General features: G+C 33.6%; 3 protein-coding genes and 1 long non-coding RNA gene across 5 annotated transcripts in view; 2 read left to right on the top strand and 2 right to left on the bottom strand.

The window, feature by feature from the left end:
* The window catches only part of LOC114932729 (uncharacterized), a 42,855-nt gene extending 39,885 nt beyond the window's left edge, over window positions 1-2,970 (top strand). For both annotated transcript variants that reach the window (XR_014924696.1, XR_003819945.2), the window contains exons 2-3: window positions 1,752-2,087; window positions 2,511-2,970. This is a non-coding gene — a long non-coding RNA (uncharacterized LOC114932729). The remainder of the gene's footprint in view (window positions 1-1,751; window positions 2,088-2,510) is intronic.
* The window catches only part of Scgdelta (sarcoglycan delta), a 299,973-nt gene extending 290,887 nt beyond the window's left edge, over window positions 1-9,086 (bottom strand). Inside the window, 3 exon segments of the mRNA XM_085482904.1 lie at window positions 5,546-5,696; window positions 8,351-8,788; window positions 8,891-9,086. The gene's annotated coding sequence lies outside the window, so the exon portion shown is untranslated.
* Window positions 6,643-8,005, bottom strand: Roc1a (Regulator of cullins 1a). The gene is made up of 5 exons (XM_029305071.2): window positions 7,871-8,005; window positions 7,675-7,702; window positions 7,465-7,586; window positions 7,223-7,308; window positions 6,643-6,945 (listed from the first exon to the last, which is right to left on the bottom strand). The coding sequence occupies exons 1-5, from the start codon at window positions 7,979-7,981 to the stop codon at window positions 6,933-6,935; spliced, it is 360 nt and encodes a 119-aa protein (XP_029160904.1). The 5' UTR covers window positions 7,982-8,005; the 3' UTR covers window positions 6,643-6,932.
* An 18-nt stretch (window positions 9,087-9,104) lies between the features above and the next one.
* LOC114932725 (jmjC domain-containing histone demethylation protein 1) lies at window positions 9,105-14,237 on the top strand. Its single transcript, XM_029305069.2, has 7 exons — window positions 9,105-9,378; window positions 9,492-9,771; window positions 9,846-10,533; window positions 10,630-10,954; window positions 11,038-11,332; window positions 11,418-11,710; window positions 11,890-14,237. Exons 1-7 carry the CDS (start codon window positions 9,337-9,339, stop codon window positions 12,901-12,903), a joined length of 2,937 nt encoding a protein of 978 aa, XP_029160902.2. The 5' UTR covers window positions 9,105-9,336; the 3' UTR covers window positions 12,904-14,237.
* Window positions 14,238-14,436: the final 199 nt, after the last annotated feature.

Below are 14,436 nucleotides of genomic sequence, written 5' to 3'. Positions count from 1 at the left end.
ATAAATAGTTTAAATTAAATGTATTATATATATTATATAATAAATTAATTAACTCATTGTCTGATCACTCTGTTATTTCCCATCCCTAGTTTCTCTCGCATTCTTTCGGCTACTTGTTACTTCTCCATAATACTTATGTTAAATATACTCATATGCAAAAACATCGTTAATTATTACGCGCTATTACTGATACGATAATTGTGCCGTACTTTTCACTACGATACGATAATTGTGCCGTACTTTTCACTACAATACGATAATTGTGTCGTACTTTTCACTCCACTTTCTAATTGTACATAATATGCATTTTATTGTATCACAGATCAAGAATAATGCGAAAAAAGAGTTTTACTGCATGAAGCTGTGGCAATTATGATATTCATAACTAATGCAACGAACGGCAGAGAGAATTCGAAAATAACAGTGCGCCTCTCACCACAATCATGCTACACCTGTTGCTTACAAATAGTATACAATTGCGCTTTAGTGCGATTACTATTACATCATGAACGAATAAATATACAAATTAAAATTAAGAATATATATTCGCAAAATGCAATAACCGAAAATATAATCATCATGCTTGACTGATTGTTCGCGCGATAGAAATCAGTCGAATAAATCTTGCAAATTATACGTTTTAATTAATTACTAATATATAAACACTTGATTTATGCTATGCGATTAACAAGTAAAAAATTAGTAAAATTAATTATGACTTTACTAATTTCAATAATTTCAATAAATAATCACATCTTTTGCTGTAGAAATGATTAGCATTTTTCGCGACTGTGTCTCTATAAATAAAACGACAATACACGAAGTTTTCTTAAATCCTATCGCTTTAATGGAAGTAATAACAAGGCCATAACAAAAATAAGAAATAAGAACGATATATTTAATTCGACCCAAATTAGCCAAGAAAATTTTTTATTTTATTTTTACAACGTTTCGACCATCTGTTTTTGGTCCTTTTCAAGTGAAAAACTAGAATGGTACAATTAATTAAAATTTGAATTTAAAAAAAAAATTTTAATTTTTGCGTTTAACATCAAAAATGTTTATTAATTTTAATTTTAATTAATTGTACCATTCTAGTTTTTCACTTGAAAAGGGCCAAAAACAGATGATCGAAACATTTTGGAAATAAAATAAAAAATTTTCTTGGCTAGTTTGAGTCGAATTAAATATATCGTTCCTATTTCAAATACCACTAGCGACGTTTTTAAGTATTCAATTTGAAAAATAAGAAATATGCAAAACATTATATTTCTTCTCAATCCTTTTTAAATAGAATAAATTACTCAAATTATTGAAAAAAGTTTAAATAATAGTGTGTAATAATTAAAATTTATCACTTATCAACTAATTGCTATAGTGTATATAATTTTTACATATATGTATGAAAGAAATATAAAATCAATTAAGTAGAATTATAAAAATTAATATCATATATGATATCAAATCAATAATAAATAGGTCCACAATTAATACGCCTTGTTTATCATTTATTATTGAGTTTTACAGCATATTTGATTCACTGCTCAATTATTATATATATATATATATGTATATATAAAATGTTGCAATTAGCCTAATTGTTCAAACATCACGATTAAAAAAGAACAAATAATTTTTATAAACGTGCGTTTATAACAATTATTTATGATATAACGCTTTTATAGTAAAGTCACTTTTTTTACAATCATTATTTTTCTCCATTAATGATACGATATAATTTAATGTTTCAGGACATAAAAGTGAAAAATCTGAAGATAACAAAACCGGAACCGCACAAATTCGCCACAAGAAGACGGACAACCCTTTTCGCGCGGTAAGAAAGTCGGAGAAAGGGAAAGAATATCGCTCAGTTCGTCGAGAGGGTCGGCGTCCACCTTCGCCTTTGTTTTTCTCGCGGATCTAACGAGGATTTATCGTTGCTACAACTACCTGCGTCCTCGTCAGTCACCACCACCATTACGTAACATCGGTGTGAAAAATCTCTCGATGCTGGAAAAAAACGCGGAATCTCGGCAGAAGTCGCGAGGATAAGGCAACGGCGCTGTCTCCCGCAGGAGCCAATTTAGGTACGCGCTCGGACAGATTTAAATCAAATCAGACTTGCTACTATAGTTGCAAAAATTAATCTGCGAGGAGCCGCCTTGCCTCCTTCGAGCCCTTCTAACGGAAAAAATATATATAGTATTTGCAAAAGTTGTGAAGTTTACTCTTAAATCATTAGCTGACTCGTTGTCGTCTACCAAAAACAGCGGTACGCACTTGTCAATTTTGGAGAAGTAGTAATTTATAATTGTAAGAATAAAAAATAATTTGGATTTCATCAATCAAAGTAAAATGAAAAGTTATAAGTATATATTATTCTGATATGGCAAACTATATCGTCTCTTTTCTCAAAATTTCGATATGAACAACATGCTTATCGATCTCTATCGAGCTACCTTTTTATTTTTTTATTTTTTAATCACGACGCCTAATATAGGTTGCATTAGTTTGTTCAAGCAGCGACAATCGTCAACGGTCGAGAGAAAAATCTCTCGATTTATCGGTGCACTCATCCGCCCCTGAATCACATCGACAAAATCTCGGCTGATTCGAAAGTCTGCGATGCGGGGGAAACAAGTAGAAAAGGTCGACGGCGATCGCGTCCTAGCGCGGCGCGACGAAGTGAAGGAAACCTTGATATATCCGCCAAACACAAGGAGCTCGAACACCTCGGTGGGATTTATCGGGACTATGGATAATGGATGGCTTTCTGCGCGTACTACTCTCTCACTCTTTTTCTCTTTCTCTTTCTCTTTCTTTACCACACACAAGAACACTGTTTTTTTAAATAATACAATACATAACGCTGAAAAATTCCTAGCCCTCTTCTCGCATGCGGAACGATAATCGGCTACCCGAATAAAATAGATAACTGGAAAGACTATCGGTTTTATTTGTAAATAAAAAGTCGAGTCGTAAACATTACAAAAAAATATTATTTATTTCATTTCATTTCATTAATCTCGATTCGAAAAAATTTATCAAATTGCGAAGATAAAAAGAAAAATCGTGAAACAAGTGTTTAAAATTTTGTTCAAAATTTTTAAAGGAAATATTATGTTAAACCACACTAAAAAGAGATAAAAATTATTTGGGAATCTTTCATATTTCTCTCAAAAAAATACATACATGTATATTATTTATATACATACATACATATATGTATATACATAAAATATATAATATATTTAGGCGAGACAAAATAACATATATAGTATAGTAAATATTTAATATACGAACATATAGATTTTTAATATCAAAATACTTTACTATCGCAAATTTTGACAATAATCACAATTTTGCGTCAGACTTTAGTCATAATAGAATGTTTCACTCTGCTATTTTCTGTCATAAATATTATATGTTAAGATCGTTTGTAAACATCAGGATTATTTCAAAGATAAAAGTATCAGTAGTGCGTTATAAGTAAGGATGAAATTCGAAGGATTTCAGCTAATCGAGTTTCAGGTGTAGCGTAGTAACGACAGCTTAACAGCCTTAACCAGCTTTGCAGAGTAAATTTACCTTTAGAAAGTAGATTTACACTAAGATTTAAGGGGAAGTAAAAAGGGATGGTTATGCGGTATCGAGGCGGACGAACAGAGCGGGACAAAAACCGCGGAGGCACCGTCTTCGGATTGGACGATTCTCCGCGGGAATGTATTTAATTCGATTGGCTTTTGCCGCCACCGACGTCGGACTGAAACAAGAGAGGACGAGGGAGAACAGGTCGGCGGGGCGACTTTTATCGGGGGTGAGAGAACCTCTGTTTCCGCCGGAAATGAGACCCTCGCGCGCCTCCGCACCGACGACCTACTCTCTTCCTATCAACCTTTCCTCCTCTCTATCCTTCTCTCTCTCTCTCTCTCATCCTCCCTTCCTATTCTCCTTGTCCCTATCGCCCCTCGTTTGCTGTCGTCGAGGACGAAAATCGTATTTATTTCCCATCTCTCGCGCTCCCAGGTAAATATTACGAGCGAGTGTACGCACCTGCCGCTACGAGCTTGTGACAAGCAAAATCCACGACGCCGAAAAAATCGACGATCTCGCTGCGGCATTACTCTTGACATGCTCTAACTGCGCTTAGACGAAGTGTTTTTACATTTATAAATTTTGAGCGTAACAACTAAAAAAGTGTGAAGCGGCAAGAATCGTTCAGAAATCACTCGGATTTATTTATTACGAATTTGTCACAACTTTACGTTATACTTGATCTTCTATTTTCTCTATATATTTTTATATATTCTTTATTATGCGCACGCACACTTGAATGTCTTTCTAATAACACATTTTTTGGTCAATTTTATAGTGTAGTTTTTGGTCAATTTCTTCTTACCAAAAATATAAATATTTAGTTGCAATAAATATGTGTGCATGTGTGTATATTTATAAAATTTATATAAAATAATATAAATATTTAGTTGCAATAAATATGTGTGCATGTGTATATTTGTAACATTTATATAAAATATATATTTTTAAAATATATTATACATATTTTGTAATACATATGTACGTATATTTTTTCTCTAATAATTATTTCTAATAATTAGTAGCATGTGCAATATATAGTTATTTTTATTCTGAAGAATGAGATTTTTAATTTAAAAGTAATAATTGACTATCCTGAATATACATATTCAAAAGCAGAGAATATTTGAATAACTTTTAATGTTACTGTAATATAAAAAGTAACTTTTATTACGGATTAAAAAAATTTAATTTATATAACTGTGCTATTTTTAAACATTCTAAATCTGATCAACTATTTTTCTTTATATCATATAATACAGCTGATAAAAATGTGATTAAGACTTTTTTTACAATTTAATAATTTTTTTTATTTTATAATAATACGTGCACATATATCTTAGATAAAAAAGAAATAAAAAGAATGTGTAACAATGAGAATTGATACTTATCGATTAAAATTTCTTTTATAAAGATTAAATGTATTAATAATGTTACATATTTTTCATATATATAAAATGTAACTATTTTATTTTTCTTTTATCTATATATATTTCTGTATCGTCATCCATTTTAATATCTAAAGAATTATAATCAATTCGCTATAATTAAATCAATTCTAAAGGGCGATTGAGTGCGAAAGAGTGCTTCTGAAAATATTACTTCATTCATCTAACTTGCTCGCAAAGAAATGCATCTCTCATTTGTCTTTATAAACGCTAAAAAAATTACTTTGAACTCTGACATAAACTAATATAAAATCCGTCTAGTGATCCGCTCAACTGACCGACCACCTACGGATTCCTTGTATACTATCTTCGAGTACAAGAGCATGATCTCGCCCTCGAGCTTCTTCCTACGCCTGACTATTCATAAGCTTTGCTAGAACAGGTGCGCAAACTACTCGCTCTTTTTCTCTTTTTGTTCTTATCCAGCGCTCGAATCCCCAAATAAGACTCTAAAATCTAGAGCCAGACGACAGAAAGTAAGAATTGAGATGAAAGAAGCTTACCGTTGCTCTCTCTAGGCAGATGTCGACCGGCTCTCCTGTGCAAGAAGATGTAATTTTCGCTGTATGCCCAGATTAGAAGCCGGCTCGTCGGGACGACCCGCCTGATAAGTATTGCCTTCCGTATACCAGCCTCCTGCTGAATGCCCTAGAACTGGAAAAGGGATTCGAGAGATGATCTCCGTACGATCGATCGACCTCACGATATGACGTCACGAGCGACGATGCCCGTTATATCTCGTTAAGGAGCTACGTATTCGCATCGGCGAATAGATTTGCAGAATCGAGCGTAATAAACACGTACAATCAAATTATATTAAAATAAATATCATTAATAATATTCTGTAAAACATACCACTATTAACATATAAGCGGCATTGCATATATTTTATTTAAATAAAACAATTCATTTCATTTTCATTCAAATAAAAAGCACATTATTGAGAAGCGAATTATTAAACGAATCAAGATCAATTTAATATGTAAGATACTTCCTTAATTTATGTAAAAATTTAACAAAAATTCTTTTCAAATCGATTTATTTTAGAATTGAAATTATTACACGAAGATGAACGTGTAATGGAAGGAGGATACGAGAGGTGAAAAGAGGGAGAATATAAAGCTATCACCTCACACTCCATTCGCATTCACTTCGTGCTGTCCTTACGATAGAACGAGACGAAACTTTTGCTAGATGAAATCTCTGAAAGATCGGATAATCGGATTAATCAAGGTTATAGTTTAAAAAATTCTTATCATAAAAAAATACAAATAGTGCCAAAAGTCAAAACGGCTCTTAATGTCTAATATATATTATTTTTTTATATATTACTTTATATATTTTTATATATTTTTAATAAATTTATATATTTTATATTTTCAATATATATATATATAAGATATAAATAAGATATATCTTCATTTTTTACTTTATTAAGTAAAAAGTGTCAAAAAAACAAAAGTATTAAATAAAAATCGCATTAAAAAAATTTGTTTTTCAATTATTTTGAAATTTAACAAGACATTACATTAATATATAATTATTAATATACAATTTTCACTTTTTAAAAAGTTAAAAATGCTGTAAATAAGTCAACAGAAACATTTTAGAGTCTTCATTTATTATTATAATCTATAAATTACACAATATATATTAATGAGAATTAAATACAATAACCTGTGAAATTAATTATTTATCTGCTATCGATTAAATTGTTTAATAAAAAAAAAATGACAAAGTTTCGTGTGCATATGTTCTTTTGTTGTTTCTTTCAAATCTTTGTTTTATTATATACTTCATATAAAAAAATAATTTTCTAGTATACAATTAAAAATTATATTCAACGTGACTTGCTGAAAAAGCTGACTTTGCTCAGTTGATTGTATTTGGTTAATGACCATATCTGTAATGCAAAACAGCAAAATTATCCACTAATTCTAATTATTTTAATTATCCTAAATAAATAATTATATATTTTTAAATTAATGTAAAAATTAATCAATATATAAACTTTATATGTATGCACATATTTATTTATATTCTATTAAATCTATTATTTAAATTAAGTTTATAATAAATATTTATAATAATTTAAGTATTTGTGAATAAAATACCTTACACAATACAATATAACTGATATATAAAATTTGAATTTTATAACACATATAAAAATTACTTACTTCTGAAATTCCCATTCACGGTTATCTAGTGGACAGACTTGTCGTGTTTTCAACCAACGTGAGATGCAATGGAAATGAAAGGCGTGCTGAAAAATACAATTATTAAATATACAACTCTATATTATACAATAATTCAATAGATTCATATAGTATTCATTATAGATCAATATATTCTTATATCATTTATTGTAGTATTAATGTATAATGTAATTCTAGCATCAACGTTGAAGTATCAAACTTACATTGCAGACACCCCAAGCTACTGTGCACTCCTCACTTGTGGCAGATGCCTGATTTGCTTGACATTCGATGCAGAGGTCCATGATGTGATTACGACATATAGCACAATTATCCACGACAATATCTGTAAATTAACATATTAGAAAACTGTCGTTGTACATTGGGGATTGTACAATACTAATAATTGAGTAATGATTGACGATGACTCTTACCCCAAGCCCATAATGCCACTGCATTCCACTGAAATAAAAATAATCATATTTAATTGCGTGAAAAGTAATAAATACACATGTGTACAAGAACAAAGAGTGACAAAGCGTAAATAAGGTTAGGAATTTTCTTTGTGTCGTGAGACGAGCATGAACATAATCTCCATTTCGTATAATTTATTGACGTATCTCCACTCACCTTCTTCACTTCAAAACGCTTCTTCTCGCCTTTTCCACTGCTAGAGGTTGGCAAATCACACTCGTCGTCGTCGATCTCCATGGTTGTCGCCATTTCTAAATTTTGGAGCATGAGCCGAATCGGTGTTGTGTTGAACACAGGATTCTACACGCGTATGCGCAGTAAGGAATAGCGAAAATAAAGCGCGAAAATTCGAAGAATTTGACAGACAAGACAATTTATATTATATATAAAATGTCCCAAAAATCGCCACATCAGTGCTGGGTTAAATGTCATCTAGCAAAAGTTTCGTTTAATCGAAGAAAAATGTTTTGAGCTATGTAATTAATATATATCAATATCATAATTATCAACGAAGTACTATATAGATATGATATAATACACATACATAAAAAAATAATACCTTGCTACTTGAGAAAGAAAGAATATTCTTTGAATTCTAAATATTCAAGAGTTAATTCTTATAATATATTTACTCACTACCCGGAATTGGCGCTATTTTCCCTTCGAGCCGTCTCACCAAAAAACCCGAAAAAGCACTCGCGGTTGCTCGAGCACGAAAATTATGACTAATGTTCGCTAATTGCGTTCGCCCGCATTAATTAACACGACGCGACACTCGCCCGACACTTTGTTCGACATTCCCGATGTGTTTTTTCAACACGATATCCCCTTTTACAAGGAAAATCGCGGAGGTGCTACACTTCGACTGCATTCGGTCGCGGCGCGATGGGAAATAAAACATGGCGACTGCGCATGCGCGCATCCCGCGATTTTATTCACACATGGCATAATTACGACAAATGCGATTAAAAATGTCTCGTCGGCGGTTCACAATTTTACAACTTCGAATTATCTTATAATATTGCGTCAAAGGATTCGCGTTAAAACTTTTCACCGCACAATTCTCTGTAGATGCTGAAAACAAATAAAATTAAACATATAATTATACATAAAATTACGAGCGTTAACAATCGTCGAGATTTCGAGATTCAAGAGACGCATATATACGTATTATACCTTTCAATCCCTTTTGATGGAATGCAAATGTGACACTCATCGCAGATTGATGAGTAAAGTAAGAGCACTTTGGAAAAATTCTCTTTCACGTCTTTTATGAAACATTTTCTCAGCCAGGTCGACAGGAAATGTACTATAAGTGCGCGAGCACTTCGCGATAAAGAGCGCGAAGTTCGCTGCGACAGTCTAGGCATCACAAGCGTGCAATTTGACAGGTTGGCAGCATTGGCCGGCAGTAAGATGGCGTGGTCGCGTTTCGTTGGGAGAGTGAATACAGGCCGAGAACGTATGTACGTGATATTATTACGTTAAGCTTGACATGTAAATAATAGACGTGAGTACAATCGATTAAAAAATTGCCGCGTGATTGTTTGTACTCGTCGTGTCGACCCTCCACCGAGTGTCCGATGATATTCCGGTGATACGTTTCTGACAGCGTGTCCGCAATGGCCGATGAGTCCGCTCCGCTGCCGAAGAGGCGCCAATTGGTAAACAAAGAGCACGCGCGAATCCGGCGTCGAGCGACGTCGGTGACAATTTCGAGGACAAATCGGCATTTTGACGTGTTTTTCCTCATGATTTACATGGATTTTACTTACAGCGGGAAAGAACGAGGAAACTGTACACCGATGACTGGACCTTGGGCGACGAGGAAATCGAGGGACGCAGAACCTTCCAGCTCGACGAGAAGATCGAGTGCGAGAGATATGACCTGAACAATTTCAGTGGTCTTTTCCGTGAGATGACTGGACCGGAGCTGAATCTCGGGTTTCTGCAGAAGAATGGTCTGCAGATACCGCTGTTGTTTAAGGAGAAGTCAGGGCTGGGATTACGAGTACCCAGCTCCAACTTCTCTGTCAATGATGTCAGGACCTGTGTCGGTAAGTTTCAAGTATAAAAAATATATACGTTACATTATATATGGCAAATTAATAATGTTTTACATTTACGACAGGTTCTAAGAGAATACTTGATGTTATGGATGTTAATACTCAAAAGAATGAAGATATGACGATGAAGGAATGGCAGAAGTATTACGAGGATTCTAACAAAGAGCGTCTACTGAATGTGATTTCCTTAGAGTTTAGTCACACCAAGTTAGAGAATTATGTACAGTCACCCGCATTAGTGCGACAAGTTGATTGGGTAGATGTAGTGTGGCCGAGGCATTTGAAGGAAGCTCAAGTGGAATCTACAAATCTTTTAGAAGACATGATGTATCCAAAAGTGCAAAAGTACTGTTTAATGTCAGTAAAAGGTTGTTACACTGACTTTCATGTTGATTTTGGTGGTACGAGTGTATGGTATCACATTCTGCGTGGTGGCAAAATATTTTGGCTAATCCCACCAACTGAGAAAAACTTGACTCTTTATCAGGAATGGGTGTTGAGTGGTAAACAGTCTGATGTATTTTTTGGTGATATGGTAGACAGATGTGGCAGGATAAGTTTAACAGCTGGTATGACGTTATTTATACCAACTGGTTGGATTCACGCAGTATATACTCCTCAGGATTCTTTAGTTTTCGGTGGAAATTTTCTTCACAGTTTTGGCATAGAGAAACAATTGAAAGTAGCGCAAGTGGAAGAGCATACAAAAGTGCCACAGAAATTTCGATATCCATTCTTTACAGAAATGTTATGGTAAGAATAAATTATATATATATATATATATATATATATATATATATATATAATTAAATAGAATGTGTTATTACAAACATTTATATATTTTTACAGGTATGTCCTCGAAAGATATGTGCATGTGCTTTTGGGTAGAACTCATTTGGAAATATCTGAATCACAGCGGCAGCATTCAGTTCCACAACAGCACCAGCATATACACGTTACGCCGTTTGAGTTACATGGTTTGAAAGCGATAGTTATGTATCTACATTCATTACCATCAACGAAGAAGAACGTCCCCGAATTGATACGAGATCCGGTCGCTCTTATTCATGATGTCCGATGTTTGGTAGAACAGCATAGGAGCGATAATCCAGAATCAGCCGTGACAGGCAACCCTGTATTACCGCCACCGCCACCCTTGACTATTGCAGACAGGGTATCTACTTATCATTTATTATACATAATCTAAATAAACGCATATCGAATATTTCTTTAATCTCATTATTTATTCTTTTACAGGAACGAATGAGAGTAACTAGAAAAGGTTTCGTAAAAATGCAAAGGCACCATTCGGAGAAATCCGAGAGAGCATTTCCTCGAAGAAGACGTACCAGGTGCAAGAAATGTGAAGCGTGCACTAGACAGGATTGTCGTGAATGTGTTTATTGCCAAGATATGGTGAAATTCGGTGGTAGTGGTCGTGCCAAACAAACATGTTTAATGCGTCAGTGCCTAAGGCCTATGCTACCCGTTACATCAGCTTGTAAAGTTTGTCAATTGGACGGCTGGAAACAACCACCGGCGCCATTAATGGGTATATGCACGATTTGCAATAAATTAAATATATTTTGATAACAAATAATATGTTTACAGATTAAACATTTGAAATATAATTATAGGTAAACCTGTCCCCACGGCACCATCTAATTTAATGGAGTGCTCGATGTGCTTCGACATTGTACACCCAGAATGTATAGGTTTAGAGTCAGAGGAAATAACGGTGAATGATGATTTGCCAAACAGTTGGGAGTGTCCCCAGTGTTGCGAGCGAGGTCGAAACTTAGATTATCGGCCGCGACCAAAGGGTCGCGCACGAAAATTATCAGTATCCAGCGCAGCTTCCTCAGTACCCACCACTGATTCCGAACGGGCTATGACACCGAGTAAACGGTCGAGGCCTGATCCCAGCGAGGTAAATTCATTTTATGAAAATATATAGGCAGATCTTCAATTTTTTAAAAATGTCTTATATTTTTAATATAATATATATATTTAATATATTATAATAACGCATTTTTATATAATAAAAATAAAGATAACATGTACTTGTATTATATAAATTTTATGTTTTTGTTGATTTGTTTCTTTCAGACGTGGAACGATTCGCCTGAGGAGCCAGCTGAAGGTGAGCAGAGAATGACTCAGCAGCGCATTCAACTGGCTATGCAGTTGATCGCTTCCAGCAGTAGATCTTTGGTGAAGGCGCACGTAGTGGTCAGGCCAGCGCCGGCACCACCACCATCTATTCAGGAAACGGATGGTGAATCGAACCAACAGAATTCGGTATACAATAAAACGGCGATACTTGCGATATTTCGATTCCTCGGCATGAAGGATCTACTTAATTGTGCCTTGGTCTGTCGTACCTGGGCAAGATATGGTATAGATCCCAGTCTATGGAAGAAGATTGATATGTCGCACTATAATCTGAGATCCGTACACTTGACCGCTATTATTCGACGACAACCTGAAAGTCTTTCGCTTGACTGGACTAACGTTAATAAAATACAATTAACTTGGCTGTTGAGTAGACTACCGCAGTTACGAATGTTATCTCTTCAAGGCTGCACTTGGGCCGATGTACGCGCTCTGAAAAGCTGTAGCTGTCCGCCTTTAGAAACACTTAACTTGAGTTACGTTACTTCTTTAAATGATGCTGTACTGCAAGAAGTTCTAGACTCACCGACAGACTCAAGGCCCGGTCTTATCGATAAGACGTCGCGGCTGAAGCATCTCAAAAATCTGTCTTTAGCTGGCTGCGTTCTCACAGATCGAGGAGTAAAATACATAGTTCAGCATCTGTTGGATCTAGAAATCCTGGATCTTTCTTCAATTGGTAGACTTACTGATTCTGGCGTAGCGCAATTGACATCGTTACCAAACTTGACATCGTTAAATCTGGCGAACTGCAAATTACTTACCGAAACGACTCTCGAACATTTGGCAAGATGTAAGGCACTTAAACGCCTGGACCTCCGACACACCACCCAAGTATCGACACAAGCTATCATCAAATTTGCTGCTAAAAGCGAACACAACTTGCATGTGACGGACGTTAAGCTGGTGGAAGAAAAAAAGATTAAAAGCGAATTCATAGACACGTGAAAAAACGCGGCGCTTACAAGAAATCTATTGTTTAGTGCAATCTGGTTATCGTCGCGTAGAGATATCATTCATGGAATTAGAGTGATAAAAATTATTACGCGATTATTTTGCACAAGAAAATAAGTAAGCGTCATTACATCATGCGTCTTTATGATACAACAGATTTGATTAACATAGAATTATTATTCGGAAACATTTTTATTTAAATGAGATCAAACACAAATGCGAAAATAATTATTTCGTAATTTAGATTTTTTTACAATTTTTTTTCATTTCTATTGCAAATGTTTATTTATAATTGTTAATACAAGCGTATAATTTTCAAACATATTTGATATAATTTATTTTTGTTAATTATTTCACATTAATTCAATCTTAATCAATTATATAAATCTTACAAATTAATTAAAATAAAGTAAAAATAATTAAAGTAAAAAGCATCATTGTTCTAATCATATATTTTTTTTCAACTTTGTTTCCTCGACTTGACTAGAATTAAATTACAAAGATAAGTTTTGTTTATTAAAACCTCAAAAAAACTTGGAAATGAATAGGATATAGAACTATCATGTTCACTAAAAACAGTATTTTTCAAATAGCAGTTGTGGAAATCGAAGATGCACCGAAATAATTATTTGTCTGGTATAAGTCTCCGAAAATATACAAGAAAATCATCGCAAAAACAAAAAACTAACTGTAATCACACAGACACATTTATTTATAGACGCGCGCCAAATACATACATATGCACAGTGACTGTATCGTTTCGTAACATTAGATAGATCATCTCTACGTGTCGAAAACATGTATGTTCCGAATTTTAATTTTTTATCTAAGCTGCATCTCGTGTAGGCAAGATCAGATGTTCTACGCAAATTGATGTACATACATACATACATACATACATACATACATACATACATACGTACATACATATATTTGCTTTTTATAAAAATGCACATTTCATCTATCTTTTTTCTTCACTTTTCTCCGTTTATCTTTTACAAATATCTTATGTAATGTTATATAAAGATAAAATGATAAGCGAACTAGATGCCGATATAAATATGATCATACATAAAATTGTTCATTCTTCTTTCACTATGTTTGTATTATAATATTTCATAAATAGTGATAGTAAGCATTATTCGTAATTATTTTGATCAAAGATATATTGCGAACGAAAAAGTCGTGTTCTTTTTTTTTTACACGCTTTAAGTTTTAGCGTAATTTAAAAACGAAATTGCCACGCTGTAACACGTTGTATAATACATGTAATCCATGAAAGCAATAGCAATCTGATTCTTAAATATAATTTTGATTTGTAAAAAACAGTTAATTTTCTCCTCATCGTTTAATTTCTATAATTCCTGTTCCTTTTTACAATCATATATGTAAAGCGTGGTTTACACAATAGTTTTTTACTAATTACTAGCATGCTAATGTGCTAATAAAATTGAAATATCTTGTTTAGCATGCTAGTTTATACTATTAGTATTTTAAAATACACGATACTTTTTATTAATTGCTAGC

This window comes from Nylanderia fulva, unplaced genomic scaffold, assembly GCF_048542155.1.
Source record: "Nylanderia fulva isolate GAGA-0341 unplaced genomic scaffold, ASM4854215v1 Scaffold22, whole genome shotgun sequence".
NCBI lineage: Eukaryota > Metazoa > Arthropoda > Insecta > Hymenoptera > Formicidae > Nylanderia > Nylanderia fulva.
Note: the sequence above shows the minus strand (reverse complement) of the source record. Positions and strands in the feature narration are given on the sequence as shown.